This window comes from Glycine soja, chromosome 4 (genome assembly GCF_004193775.1).
Source record: "Glycine soja cultivar W05 chromosome 4, ASM419377v2, whole genome shotgun sequence".
Classification (NCBI taxonomy): domain Eukaryota; kingdom Viridiplantae; phylum Streptophyta; class Magnoliopsida; order Fabales; family Fabaceae; genus Glycine; species Glycine soja.
Genome location: NC_041005.1, coordinates 44,014,621 through 44,028,600, shown reverse-complemented (window position 1 = coordinate 44,028,600; position 13,980 = coordinate 44,014,621). Strand labels below are relative to the sequence as shown.

General features: G+C 37.5%; 2 protein-coding genes across 6 annotated transcripts; one reads left to right on the top strand and one right to left on the bottom strand.

The window, feature by feature from the left end:
• Positions 1-750: 750 nt before the first annotated feature.
• On the top strand, positions 751-5,124 carry LOC114409806 (rac-like GTP-binding protein ARAC8). Its single transcript, XM_028373405.1, has 8 exons — positions 751-1,056; positions 1,332-1,419; positions 1,797-1,906; positions 1,996-2,059; positions 3,251-3,315; positions 3,397-3,462; positions 4,019-4,116; positions 4,846-5,124. The coding sequence occupies exons 1-8, from the start codon at positions 949-951 to the stop codon at positions 4,883-4,885; spliced, it is 639 nt and encodes a 212-aa protein (XP_028229206.1). The 5' UTR covers positions 751-948; the 3' UTR covers positions 4,886-5,124.
• LOC114409805 lies at positions 5,093-13,709 on the bottom strand. 5 transcript variants are annotated; one of them, XR_003666211.1, is made up of 5 exons: positions 13,435-13,709; positions 11,386-11,757; positions 6,916-11,296; positions 6,515-6,583; positions 5,093-5,305 (listed from the first exon to the last, which is right to left on the bottom strand). XR_003666211.1 is itself a non-coding variant. In XM_028373403.1 (4 exons), the coding sequence occupies exons 1-3, from the start codon at positions 13,570-13,572 to the stop codon at positions 6,956-6,958; spliced, it is 4,851 nt and encodes a 1,616-aa protein (XP_028229204.1). In that variant the 5' UTR covers positions 13,573-13,709; the 3' UTR covers positions 5,093-5,305; positions 6,916-6,955. The 5 variants fall into 5 exon arrangements, 3 of the variants coding, with proteins under 3 accessions (XP_028229204.1, XP_028229205.1, XP_028229203.1); XR_003666212.1 differs by lacking the exon at positions 5,093-5,305 and adding an exon at positions 6,092-6,301; XM_028373403.1 differs by lacking the exon at positions 6,515-6,583.
• Positions 13,710-13,980: the final 271 nt, after the last annotated feature.

Below are 13,980 nucleotides of genomic sequence, written 5' to 3'. Positions count from 1 at the left end.
TGAACCTAATCCATTATTCATTTTTTAAAATCTCCCTAATTTAAAATAATCAAACACCAACGTAAGAAAGTTTTTTTTTTTTTTTAATGCAAAACGTAAGGAAGTAATTCACAAACGTTAAAGACGGTTCATAACAACTATTGTTTTCCTTTTTCACTTATTTTTTTCCACATCTATCATTTTTGTCTATGAACAAATCAAAACCAATCACGTGACTTGTAAATGTTTATTAATACTTAAGACATTCCTTTAAATTTAATCTTTGTTTAAAAGTGATCTAAATGCACCTATTATAAAGTTATAATAATAAAACAAAATTTATATTTCAATTTTTTAAAATTTATAAAAAAAATATAAAATGTGTAATGAAAGGCACTTATGTGTTAATAAATACATACGAGTCATGTGATGTACGAGTTTGCTATAACTTATCATTAAAAGAGCCAGTTATAAATTTCAGAAAAAAACTTCTTCCAATTTGGAAATATGTACTACTTCAGAAGGAAGTAAAATTGCGATAGTGTATATATATGTTAGTGTTCGTTTTTCTTAAAATTTCATACATTTAAATCGTAATATATAACTAGAATAATTTGTATTCAAACTAATCTTAATTAATCTGCATTATAGTGTAGAAAAAGTATTTTCGCATGTTATTATCCAATTAAATACCCAGTTCCATTTTTTAATGCAGAGTTGGAAACTATTGCATTTGCAAAGACTAATATTAAAAAGGAAAAAAATAATTGGCCGGTACAAAAAAGAGGGAATGAGTGAGAATCATGTGAAGTGCCGCCACTCTCTCTCTCTTTCTCTCTCTATCTGTCTCTGGTTCAATCAAAAAAAAGCTTCAATCTTTAACAATCCAACACACAACAAAACAACCCCACTTCTGTTTTGTTTTGCTTAAATTATTCTGAGAAAGTTTCTTCTTTTCTTCTTGTTCCAATGGCTGCTGCAACTGCCCCAAGATTCATCAAGTGTGTGACCGTTGGCGATGGAGCTGTAGGGAAGACCTGCATGCTCATTTGCTATACCAGCAACAAATTCCCCACGGTGTGGATGCTTTCTTCCACATCTTTTGTTTTCAAGAGATCATTTTTTTATTGAATTGCCATCGTTTGATGTTATTTTTGTTTTGTAATGTCCACTATGTGTGTGTGTGTATGTGTGCTTTCTGAATTTTTCTCTGTTCTGTTGAAATCATCTTAATTTGAGTAAAGAAAACTGTTTTATGTGTGTGCTAAGTGCAGAAAGTAACCCAGTTGTTATCTTGTGAAGCTTCACCATTGGGTTTATCTGATTTTGCTTCCCCCTATGTTGATCATCAGGACTATATCCCCACTGTGTTTGATAATTTCAGTGCAAATGTGGTTGTTGAAGGCATAACTGTCAATTTAGGCCTTTGGGATACAGCTGGTATGAAACTTGTTATAGTGTTTTTTTTTAAGGTTGGTGTTCAGTTATACACAAACATTTTTAAAAAAATACAAACAAATTATAGTGACACCCCATGTGGTTTCTTGAGATAGCACACAATACTCCTGCCTTTTTAGCCGCTATAGTAATTTCTCTTAATTGTTTGAAATACATTACGCCATGTATCCCCATAAGAAGAGTTATTGCAAAGTGTAAATCTTAAAAAGGTAGTGCAATTTCAATAAACCACAGGACGTATCAATCAAATTTGTTCAAATGAATGATGATGGGGATTGTTTTCTGGTTTGGCTGATAGAATGATATTTGTCAAAAGAAAAAGGTTGTTATGTTGTATTTGTTTCCATTATCTTCCTTAGGGCAAGAGGATTACAACAGGCTGAGGCCCTTGAGCTACAGGGGGGCAGATGTCTTTGTCTTGGCTTTTTCTTTAGTTAGTCGCGCAAGCTATGAGAATGTGCTGAAGAAGGTATGCTTCAGTGCTTGTATCTCTGAATTTGGTACTTTTGATGTCTTGCAGATTTCTCTTTTGTTCTCTAATTTGTATGCACTGTCCAGTGGATCCCTGAACTCCAGCATTTTGCCCCTGGCATCCCATTGGTATTAGTTGGCACAAAATTGGGTAAGTCATCATTCAATTGTATTAATGCTTGTCTTAGTCTCATGCTAATTTTTCTTCCAATTATAGATTTTAGTATATTGATTATCGAATTCTTCATAAAGCATCCAGCCACATATGAAGAAATGAGGGACTAGAAGACTAAAACTTCATCTATTCCCTTGCCTGAACTATAGGAACTGGCATTTATTCTTAGATTAGAATCTTAAAACTTTATTTTGTTAGGTTGAAACATATGACCATATTGCATAGATTTATTGATCTCTTTAACTGTTTAACAACACAACTCATTAAAAAAATATGCACAAAGTTTTGTGCCAGAGAATACTTTTTTAAACTTAACAAACTCATTTATCCAAATTTTGTGAAGGTTGGCACTTGGCATTCATGTTGAATGTGCTTATATGTGCACCTCAAAACTTGTCCATGTCTATTATAGTGAAGACATTTTAGTTTACATCTACTTCATCACATGTTGGTGATCCACTAAGGAAGTTGCATTTGGTTGACCAAAAAATTTTGCTGCAACTATGTCATGCCTTATACCATTGATGCCATCTACTTTTATTGGAGTAAAGAAGAACTATGGTGCTATAAGCTTTAAAGGCTATTCTCATAGTGTAGCTTTAATGTTCTTATCCCTTTTAATTGATCAATATTAGATCATCCATCACACAAGGAAGTCAAAGCTTTTTTCACCAAAATAATAAAAAATGAAGCTTGGATCATGAGAAGGAAGCCTCGTGACAATATTACAAAATTATTTCGTAAATGATTCAATTTCAATTAGGCTTCATGATGCAGAATGCTGACCATCAACTGTAACAATTGAATATACAACAATTAATCTGGTTCTCCGTTCTCCTTTATTTGTACTTGAATCATTTGTTACTTTGGAGAATTTAGTGTTTTGATCAAACAAATTTCGGTCTCTTGTGTTCCATATAGAAGACCTAGTCCACTGATAGTTGAACAGTTCTGCTGTTTTTGGCTTCAGCACATCCTAAAGCAAATCTTATGTTGCAGCATAGCTTTAGATTTTATTTATCTTGCATCTCTGATGGTGGTAAAAAAATTATCACCGAACAATTAGATTTAAAAAAACAAAAAGAAAAAGAAAACACTTTGGACATCTATCTTCTATATGGTGGTAGTTTGACATGCATTGCTACTGTGTTTATGATGAGCATGCAGATCTGCGCGAAGACAGGCACTATATGGCTGATCATCCTGCCTTGGTGCCCGTGACTACTGAGCAAGTACAAATCTCCCTTCATTATATGTGTATAGAGTTCAACACGCATTAATTTTAAAACTGTTGGTCTTTTGTTCATAACTAGGGTGAGGAACTCCGTAAACATATTGGAGCTACCTACTATATTGAGTGCAGCTCAAAAACTCAGCAGGTATGATTATACTAACCATTTTATTCTTGCAGTTTTTCAATGTTTCAAGCTGAATATGAAAAAATACCACAAATTGTCATCTAAAGAAACTAGCTTTCCTCTCCACTTATGATGCATCATACTGAGGAATGCAATTTAAATAAAAATATAAAATATGGTAGGTGCGAATGATGTGCAATAATTTAAATCATTCATGCAAAATTTCGGACCAAAAGAGGTAATTTCGTTATGTTGCTTTAGTACTATACAAAAGATGCTAGTTCACCAAACGGATGCTTAGAGCATCATCTGTGATGATAAAAACCAAACCTTATTGAGCATTATGTCTTAATAAAGTTGCAAAATTATCAAATGGATGCTTTTTAGATGTGAAAATTCTAATATAAAGCTATGCCATTTAGTTTGTTTGCTCATGTCATGTGATGTTTGTTGACAAAGGATCTATTGGTGTATCAATTTGGTATGCAAGATATTTTTCATCATTTTTGCAGATCAATACTTTGATGTTTAAACAAATATTCTGCCTGAAATAAATTTACTTCTAATACCGTTTCAGAATGTGAAGGCAGTTTTTGATGCTGCGATCAGAATGGTCATCAAGCCTCCACTAAAGCAAAACGAGAAAAGGAAGAAAAAACCACGTGGCTGTTTCCTGTCAGTACACTTTTTCCTTATTATATCTAACAGCTTTATATAATATTATTTTTGTGCAGGGGAGGGGATAAGGGTAACCCTTTTTCTTTCACACTCGCGATTTCCATTTCAACTATTTTATATTTTGACATCCCATTGAGGTCCCCTCTTGTGGCTGCTCTACTTAATCCAAAATCTATCCAATTTAGTAATCAAATATTTTATTAGTTGGTTTTATTTACCCAAAAATTTATTGTAAGAATCAACAACTAATAAAATATTTAAGAACTAGTTAGGTTAGGTTACCAATACTTAAGGAAAACAATAATGAATAACATGGCAACTCCCATTAAAGCACCTTAGTTTATAAAAGGATGCACTACTCATTTAGTGGCAGTTATAGTGTCCGCTATCTGGCTGTAATAAAATAAAGAATCTTGCTAACGAGTATCCTAAAAGAGAAAAGATTTAATTAGAAAAAACATATGAGAGCACAATTTAAAATCATAGATGAGTTCATTTTTTCGTATCCCAATAAAAAATCCTTTTTACTTCCTTAACTTAGGACATTAGTTAGCATCTGCCTAAAAGAAAGTACAGCACTATATTCACATGATAAAATCTTATTCATGTTGGCGCCTTGTTTTCATGGTAATATTACTATCACGAGCCATGATTAGGTTTTAGTTGCAGATTGTGATTAGTTTATAACTTTTTGTTCTTGGGTTTAATCTATCTCTGAAAATGCAGAAATGTCCTCTGTGGAAGGAACATTGTTCGTCTTAAGTGAAAACACTTCATCAGTATCTCATCCAAAGGTTTCACGTGCTAGGGGGAGAAGCCTGTTACCGCCGTGTAGAAATTTTAAACTTAACCTAAAATCACTTGGCTGGAATTTGCAGAATAGCTACTTACATTTGGTTATATTTAATTCAATTTAATATCTTATGGGTTTTAATGTATTGAGGAACTATAAAAAACAGTTGCACCCGATAGCTTGTAAATAAAGCAGAGTGAGTTTGTTTGCTAGCTACCCTTTATTTATTTTGGAAGCGTTCAAGTTTCAAATCGAGTCTCTTTTTTTTTCTCTAGAGCATGCTGTATTCTTGATAATCTTCATCAAATCTCTCAAGCAGATAAATTACCACTTGACCCAAGACTCCTTCTGCCTTCACCTTCTAAGAGAACATTTTGGCCTCCAACAACACAACTGTACAATGTTAAAGCGTCCGAATTAGTGAACAAATATTACGTAACCTTACATTAAGAAATTTCTTCTTTAATAAGCTGGGAAATTTAATCTAAAACCACTTGCTTGTCACTGCAAATATATAGGACTATTATAGCTTATAAGTAATGTAAGACCCATTTACGTTGCATCTCGAATTAGAAACCATTTCGAAATTCGATAATGTTGAGTTTTTTTTTGTTCTTTATCGAGCAAAAGGAGTGAGAATCACACACTTGTCAATCTCGTTCCATTTCCCCCTTTCCAACTTAACACCAATGAAAATGACATCGTAAATTCTTATAGTACATTACACAACATTACAGTGAAACTAATGATATACAAAAAGACTGGAGTGTGGCAAGACAAATTTTGTACGACACGGAATTAGACAGTTTCAGAAAAATGACAATGTATCATATCTTGATTAACTTTTAAATTTAGTTTCCTATTTTCTCACTATCTCTTAAGATTAGTTCCTATATTTTCTTGGTTTTCTATAAATTAGTGTTCTAGGTTTTATGAATATATCAAACACAATTCATGTTTAATTTTCTCTTCTCTCTTCCTCCCTCAATAACCAAACCCCATAAATCAGCCAGTATCCCTACAAAGTTGCTGGCACTGATATCAAGGATCAGAACTTTTTATGGTTTCTGCAGCTTATAAACATTCAGAAGAAAATTAAATTCATAACCAACCATCTTTAGAGAGACTCCTATTCCAGCCAGTAATCCATCACCAAAATCATCGTGCCAAATACAGAAGTGACTAAAAAAAACTAAATTCCAGTAATAATAATGAATACACTACACTAGTTAAGGGCTAGCAATATCCAGAAGACACGGTACGGAAGAGTTTAATGATTAAATGTGAAGGAAACTGGGATACAGCATATATCAACCACAACAGAGGAAGAACTCAGTTGCCAAATTCGTCGGTCCCCAGCTAGCATCTATTTGTATGTTTATATGTGCGCTAAAAAGGAAAATATCATAATTTAGCATCATAACACAACTGAATATGGATGCAACAAGTATGGTCCCCTATCTACAAAGGAAAAATTGATCTGGAGCCACCTAGAAGTAGGGGCAAACAATTATCCCACCCCCCGGAAAGTGTCCTTTAAAATACATTTGTTAAAGGGATTGGGGATCGGAGTCTACTTAACATAATCAGGCACTCACTTACCACCCAATTCTCCCAAAAGCAAAAATTGGATGATCGCTGGAAGTTGACCATTGCCAAATCCTCAAATCACTGAAGACAAGATATTTAGTAAAACATTTAATTGGGAATCACCAAAGAAAGAAAAAAAAGTTAGTTAAAAATAAACTAGCAAGAAAAATGAAATATAGGAGAGCCACAGTAGGCTGCAAAAGAGCAGGATTTCTCAATGAAGATGGGACAGAAGACCGCCCACAGAGAAATGGCAATAGCATTTATTCCTTTATCATTTAAATATATTTCTTAACGAAAAAAGTAACCCCCTCACTGAATTACATCAGCATGACACAGGATATATTTTCAGATCCTCTCCCACAAGTGACAAAGTGTTACAAACATTTGAATATACAAATCTAAACACTTACAAGCATTTGTGGTCATTAGATTGTATGATTATATATTTTGCTATTGCCATGAGGATTGGTTGTGGCCATCCCACCCACCATCAGGCTCCTTCCTCTTACGAACACTACCAGCCAGCTGGACCCTTACTTGCTCCTCAGCTAGGGCCTGTGAACTAGCAACAGAAAGTTGCCTAGATGGAAGAGGAGAATTCCCGTCTCTCCCATCCACATCTGAACCTCCAGGTCCTGCATTAAGATCTAAACCCTGCCTTGCCCATTTTCTACTGGTCTCGGCACTACCACTATTGCTACCTTCTGCAAGGCCAACAACAAAAGGCCTGGGATAATGAGATGAAACTGCACCAGCAGGCCCCATTAACTGTGAATTTACCGCAGGAAAGCAAAGCTGATTGCCTGATGTTGGATATACATAAGTAGTTGATCCAGAAGAAAAAGAAGCTGATGGAAGAGGAAAGCTGGAATTAAAAGGGAAGACAGGATATTCAAATGGAGCAGATGCATATGACACTGCAGGAGAAGATGACAATACTGGCCCCCTATAAATATCAGGTCCAAATGGGTTGCCACCAGCAGCAGGAGTCAACAACCTTTGTGGCCCATTTGGGGCAACAATTGAAAAGGGATGATCCCCTCTATCAGGCATAATTGAAGATATTGTGACAGCAGAATAGGTGTTGCCACTGGAAGGAAGCCAAGAGAAGTTGACTGGCTCAGCAGTACTCACCCTAAGTCCAGAAACAAGCGGTTGAGATGGCACACTGCTCCTGGCATGCAGAGAAAACAATGAGGATTCAGTGGTGACTTCATCAACTGAAGGTCCATTGTTCAAATCAAAGTCCCTGTGGACATTCACTTCTCGATTTGGTGGACCACCCAATGATGGCTTCACCTGCATAATTGGCACATCAATTTTATGATTACTGCTCAAGCAATTGCCCACGTCAGAAGCTTCATCCACTTGGTTCAAGTCAAGACCAAGCCCTCCAGAGCAGCGAAGAGGTGAAGACATTTTACTGCATACAGGATCATGATCATCAGTTGCAAGAGATGCAGAATCAGTGTGACGAGCATAAGTTTGAGAAGAAATATCATCAAGTATTCTTTCATCAGCCACATTCAAGTCAATATCCAATGGTGCTCGACTCTGCTTTCCAGCTGGAGCATCAGGTATAGAGGTAGTTAGTGCACCAAGAGGCATTTCCATAACCTTCCTGGGCTCGGCTGGCCTAAATGCACTAGTGGCAGCTGATCCCTTCCAACCAATTTCCCCTTTACTTCTCAATAAATCTTCAGGAGGCACAAAGGGCCCCTTTGCAGCAGCAGCCACGGTGACAGGAGCAGGAATACCACAAGACATAGATGAAGCAGGAAACGGCACAGGACTGACCAAACAACCAGCAGGTGCACTGCAGTTGAACTCGCCACTTTTCCCATCATCTGCATTGAGCCCTTCATTTAAATCAAATTCAACCTTAGCATCTGCATCTGACACAGCTGCAGAAGACATGGAAGAAGCATCTGCAGTGGTAGAGGTGCACTCCTCAGCCTCCTCCGCTTCCATGGCAATCAATTTTGACCCTTTAGAATCAAGATGCTTATCCATTTCTTGTGAAAGGACACTAGGTGAATCTTTGGGAAGTTCCTCTCTGGCAGGTTGGTCATGAACCTCTTTCGTTTCTAAATTTTCCTCCACATGTTCAGCAGCAATACCAGTCACAATAGAGCATAAACCTCTATCCTCAGGCATTGTCAAGGCATCACTTTCACACTCATTTCTTTGCTTTTTAGACTGACTAGAATGATTCTCAGCATCAACATCATCAGCTTTTTCAAACTCCCGTTCAGTCAAGTCTTCAGGAACCTTATCAACACTATAAGCAGAAGAATGGAGTACATTCTCATCTTTTCCTCTTGCCGAATCAGACTGAACAAGAATAGCAGCTGTCTGTCCACCACCAGTTGATACTTCAGTAGTACAGTTATCACTCTGTACATCCACTTCCACAGCTATATGTGACAATTTTTCAGTTGCTTCTGCCTTAACTTCTGCAACAGAACTGACCTTAACATCAACAATTTCATCAGCATTCACTCCCCGACCAACCTCCTGGAGCTGCTTGCTTCTGTCACCATCTCTAGCTTCTTGTACAGAACTTTCAGAAAGGCCACCCAATGCAGTAGATACAGATTTTTTGTTTAATTTTCCTTTGCTTTCTAAAATAGTTTCAGAAACCTGTTGCAAATCCATACTACATGCATTAACACACTTATTTAGCTCTCTTGCAGCTTTCTCTTCAGAAGCTCGAAAATCAGAATCACTTTCATCATTTACCCCTAAATCACCTGTTACAGAACCCTGATTCTTATGTTCACCATCAAGACCATTATTTGAGTGGCATTCATCCCGGACAAGATTCTCTTCAGAGGACTTAACAACACCATTGCCTGTGCATGACTGTTCAACAGCAGTAGTGTTTCTTTCTGGAGATCCAGCTGGAGTTAACAATTCAGATTTCAAAATCTCTCCAGCAGCCACACTCGCAAGAAGATTCATTCCAACATCATCAGCCTCAGAGTACTTAACACCTTCAATTAAAGCATTTATTGAGGTGTAAGAAGCATCCTGCAAATTTCCAGATTTATTTTCATTTCCAGATGACGAGGAAGCGGCTTTTGGTACCTCCAATGTTTTCTTGCAATCATTGCCAATCTGACAGCGCTCTTCATCAGTAACTGCAGCAGGTGATCCATCAGCCTCATCAGAGCCAGTCAATACGTCTTTAAAATCATTACTCTGCCAAGATTCAGTATTAATATCTGAGACAATATTTGCTCGATAAAGGTCACTCTTTTCCTTTGAGCTTTGATCAAACTGATCATGCTTCTCCGGGAGGACAGGAGATGAGGCTCGACTATTCATGATTGTAGGATCATCAAAAGAACCTGCACTAGCACTTTGAGCAGGACTTCTAACTTGGCTTGGAATTTTAACAATCAGCTTACAAGAAACTCCCTCAAGTGCCTTTTCCATTAATCCAGGTTGAGATATTTTCTCTGAAGTTAAATTTTTGTGCAAGGGGGAATTCCTACTTGATCCAGTTTCCCTTTGCCCTACGGATGGAGTTGAACCTGAAAATCCATTAATAGATTTTCGGTGCCGTGAAGAGCCTCCAGATATCTTATTCACACTCATTGCAGTAGAGCTTCTGGCATCCTCCTTTCCTGAATGACCTCCAGTTTTAGCATGGTCACTAGAACACGATTGACTGTTGTTGTGAGATTGACTAGAACTACTACTTTTCTCATCCCTTGCATTCACCATGGGAAGATCAGAACCTCCATTGGCAGCGGCAATACGGGGCTGTCCATCTTTTAGGTTTGTAGTCGCAGATGCAGGTGATGGCACTGATTTTGCAGGCCCAGGAAATGCGGATGTCGATGCAGATCTAGTAGTATTCTCTCCCTGGACAATCTTCACAGAGGCAGTTTTGGATGCAGAAAGCTGTGTAACTGAACTCTTCATGGCAACATCAGATAATGCACCTGAATGTCTATTCCCACCTTGACCAACAACAGAAGAACGCGATTTGGCAGACCAGTGGACAGTGGGACCTGAACCAGACTTTGCATCTTTTATATTCATTTCAGCTTCAACACGTTTCTTCCATGTGTCAACTAAACCTCTGGCTTTCCTCTGAATTTCAGTGTTTTTATGCGTTCGCAAATGATTCACAGATTTTCCAATGTTGCATGTTTGTAAAGCCTGAAGATTTACTGGAAGCTTATCAAGTGCCCGAAGCAATACCAAGAGAAATTCCTCAACAGATTTATCACCATCCCTAGACCCAACACCATCACCAATCTTCCCTTTATGGACCTCTTGGAGCCATTCATCAAATACAGGCAAGCCCCTCAACTGCACAAACTGACTAAGACAATCTAATTTATCTGTTGCTGCAATGACAGCTGCAAGCAATGCCCGGCTAGCTAAATCTATCTTCTCATTTTTCTCAGGAACCATCAGCTGCACTAATTTTTCAACTCCTTCATTGTCAACAAGCCCTCCCTTTTCTGTAATTTTAGCAATCTCTGTCTTCAAAATGTTATCATGCCTGAAATGACCAGAATCTCCATCCTCAGTTTTTATTGATCGTTCTCGCTTGGCAGGCTCAGAGCTTTGATCAGCCCTTTCCCTTTTCCTCCCCTTAATGTGAGATGGAAAGGAAGAAGTACTGTTCTGGACACTATCTGAAACAGATTTTAACTGTGATGTTGATGTTGGACTACTCATTGGCTTAGGAGATCGGCCACCTGGCTGCACTGCTGCATGCATTCCTACACAAGTTCTGTATAATAGTTGATCTACTTCTTCTTGACAATCCTGGTATCATGGGGACAAATTAAGTTGGGAAAAGACTAGAACTATAAAAAGGTCATAACAGACTGGAACATAAGATAGCAGAAACTTACATTAATATAATCTTGATCATTTAGCCACCATAAACACTTGTTTGCAATGTCATAAACCCTCCTGCACACAAATGAAGAAATCCCTGATGGAAGTTCAGCACCCTTACGAAGAAATGCAACTTTACATGGATGGAGCAGCGATTCAGCATCAATTTCATCCTTATGGAAGGTGTAGAAGATTTCGTTTGGAGCAGCCACCAATGGTCCACCCTTGTTGAGTTTTACTTCAATGGATCGATAAAGCCAACTAACACCTACCTTCAATTTTTTCTCTTTGCCAAATGTCAGACAACGAATTATACCAATAAATGGTGGGCGATCTTCAGATGGTTTGAAGAGAGCACATTCACCAACACTAATTTTGCGACCGTCCTAAGATTTGAAAATAATGAAAATCCTTAGTGAACCATTAATGTTCAATCAACAGAATATCAGTGCTTTGCATTTTGAGAAATTGATTTTAAGCATTGCCATTGATTTTTTTAACAACTATTACACATCTGATCCCTTTAAAAGAATCTCCATATGAATGCATTCTTCTTTGGCATTAGAATTTAAAAAGTTTCATTAAAGGAGCAAGAAAATCACCAGTGATGTATATTTATTTCACATAAATTTTAAGGGGGGAGTGGGGTTTGATATAAGTTCAGAGCAGAGCATTATGATAAAAATAAAGACTAGAATTTTGGTTTAAAGAAATTTTTATTGAATTTAGAAAGGAACTCGCAGAGCTTTCAGGGCGACAAAAGAAAGATCACAGCCTAAACTCCACATGCTCATTCACACTCCTTCTACCTGCATATCTATCTATATCTATATATACCACTCCCCCCACACACACCCAGCCTCCTAAAACCTTCCTTGCACATGTGAACAATTTTCCCCAACTGTTAATGCAGAACCTTGCCAATGGAATCAATCAATAATTTCACATATATTTAATTACCCTTTACAATGTAAGCATCCCATACGAAAAAACAGATTATTTTAACACAGAAAGTGTAATGTCTTATGGAAACCCAGAAAACAGTTAATCCCAGCATTTCAAAATAATAGTAAATGTTTTATGGAAGTCATTATATACCCTCAATTTAAGAAAATATAAGTGCATTTGAAACAAGTTAAAACATGTGGAATAATGACAGACTGAAATGGAGGGGGTAACATAAACAGGATACAAACACTCTGCAGTCAGAGAATATAAGCTTGCTGAGATTAGTATTATACAACCATTGAATGAGGAGATTCGATACTCCTAGAGAGAAAAACACGGTATAAAACTGTGCAACCTATACCTACATTAGGAAACAAACAATAACAATCATCTCATCCTACCAAGTGACTACGCCGGCATCATGCAACACCATTAAATGACATCAAAACAAACAATTTCGTTGCCTCTAATAATTATTTTCAATAAATTGGCATAACATCCACCTGCTTCCCCCTCCACCTCCACTCACATCAATCAGAACAATTAAAATCAACTCTATTGAAGTAACAGCAAGAAAATATGATCTATTCATTTTGTTTAACAATTCGATACTGGTTCAGAAATATATCCTCCAGTAAATTAACAACACTAATCTTAATTAGGGCCTGTTTGAATAAACTTCTCTATAAAGACTTCTAGGAGAAGAAAATAAGAAAAAATGAAATGAGTTTCTCCATAAACTAATTTTTAGAAGTTCTCCCACGTTAGTTTTTCTAAAAAGTTGATTTTTAACGTATGCATAAGCTAATTTTAGCTTATGGAGAAGGTCAGTTCAGTTTTCCCTTTTTATTTTCCTCTCCTATAAGTGCTTAGGCAAAAGTTTATAATAACTGGCTCTTAATCGAAATTTCACTTATTAAACGCACTGCGGTTACCAATTCAATAGTTTCCATCTTAATCCCTGCCCTAGACACATACTTGTACACAACGCACTCGTCAAAAACCCACAATTCATTTCCACATAAACTCAAATAAGCTGTCAAACATAAATAACCTTTTTTTTCTTACAACGAAAAAACCAAAAGCTTGAAATACAACCGTAACCCTAACAATACCTTACAGAACGACTTCACTGACGACGACGACGAAGAAGAAGACGAAGAAACATCGGCGTTCAGAGACGAGTCGCCACGTGTGGAGGATTTCCACATGTGCCGAGTCCTCTTACCCTTCTCACCTCCACGCCCATGCATAGCCTCGCATTTTCCCCAACGCGTACCATCAAATCCCCCTCCTAATTCGACACCCGAAGCCCTCAGAACCCGCGAAACCCTAGATCCGCGCAAAACCCTAGCTCCGCAACCATGCTTTCCAGAAACCCTAGGCTTTCGAAATTCGAATTGACGCACTCGGATCCGCGCGAAGACGAATGCGAAAAAGGAACAAACGAAGGAACGAATTCGGAGCGAGAATCTAGAGAGAGAAACAGAGATGGAAGAGAGAGAAAGCGTGTGGGTAAAAGAAAGAAGGATGTACTTGGGTACTTACTAGGGGTCGGGCAGTGCGGGCAGCACGGGCAGGGAGAATGATAACGTCACAGGAAGGTGAGGCGACGTGTGGAGAATGTGACTGGAGATTGGTTGCCTTGGGAAGTGAGTCAC

Coding starts and splice junctions, on each gene's coding strand:
- LOC114409806 (XM_028373405.1), top strand. CDS start 949: ATGGCTGCTGCAACTGCCCCAAGATTCATCAAGTGTGTGACCGTTGGC. Junction 1,420..1,796: donor AGGCCTTTGGGATACAGCTG/GTATGAAACTTG, acceptor TATCTTCCTTAG/GGCAAGAGGATTACAACAGG. Junction 4,117..4,845: donor AAACCACGTGGCTGTTTCCT/GTCAGTACACTT, acceptor CTGAAAATGCAG/AAATGTCCTCTGTGGAAGGA.
- LOC114409805 (XM_028373403.1), bottom strand. CDS start 13,572: ATGCATGGGCGTGGAGGTGAGAAGGGTAAGAGGACTCGGCACATGTGG. Junction 11,758..13,434: donor CAGTGAAGTCGTTCTGTAAG/GTATTGTTAGGG, acceptor TTCAAATCTTAG/GACGGTCGCAAAATTAGTGT. Junction 11,297..11,385: donor ATGATCAAGATTATATTAAT/GTAAGTTTCTGC, acceptor CCATGATACCAG/GATTGTCAAGAAGAAGTAGA.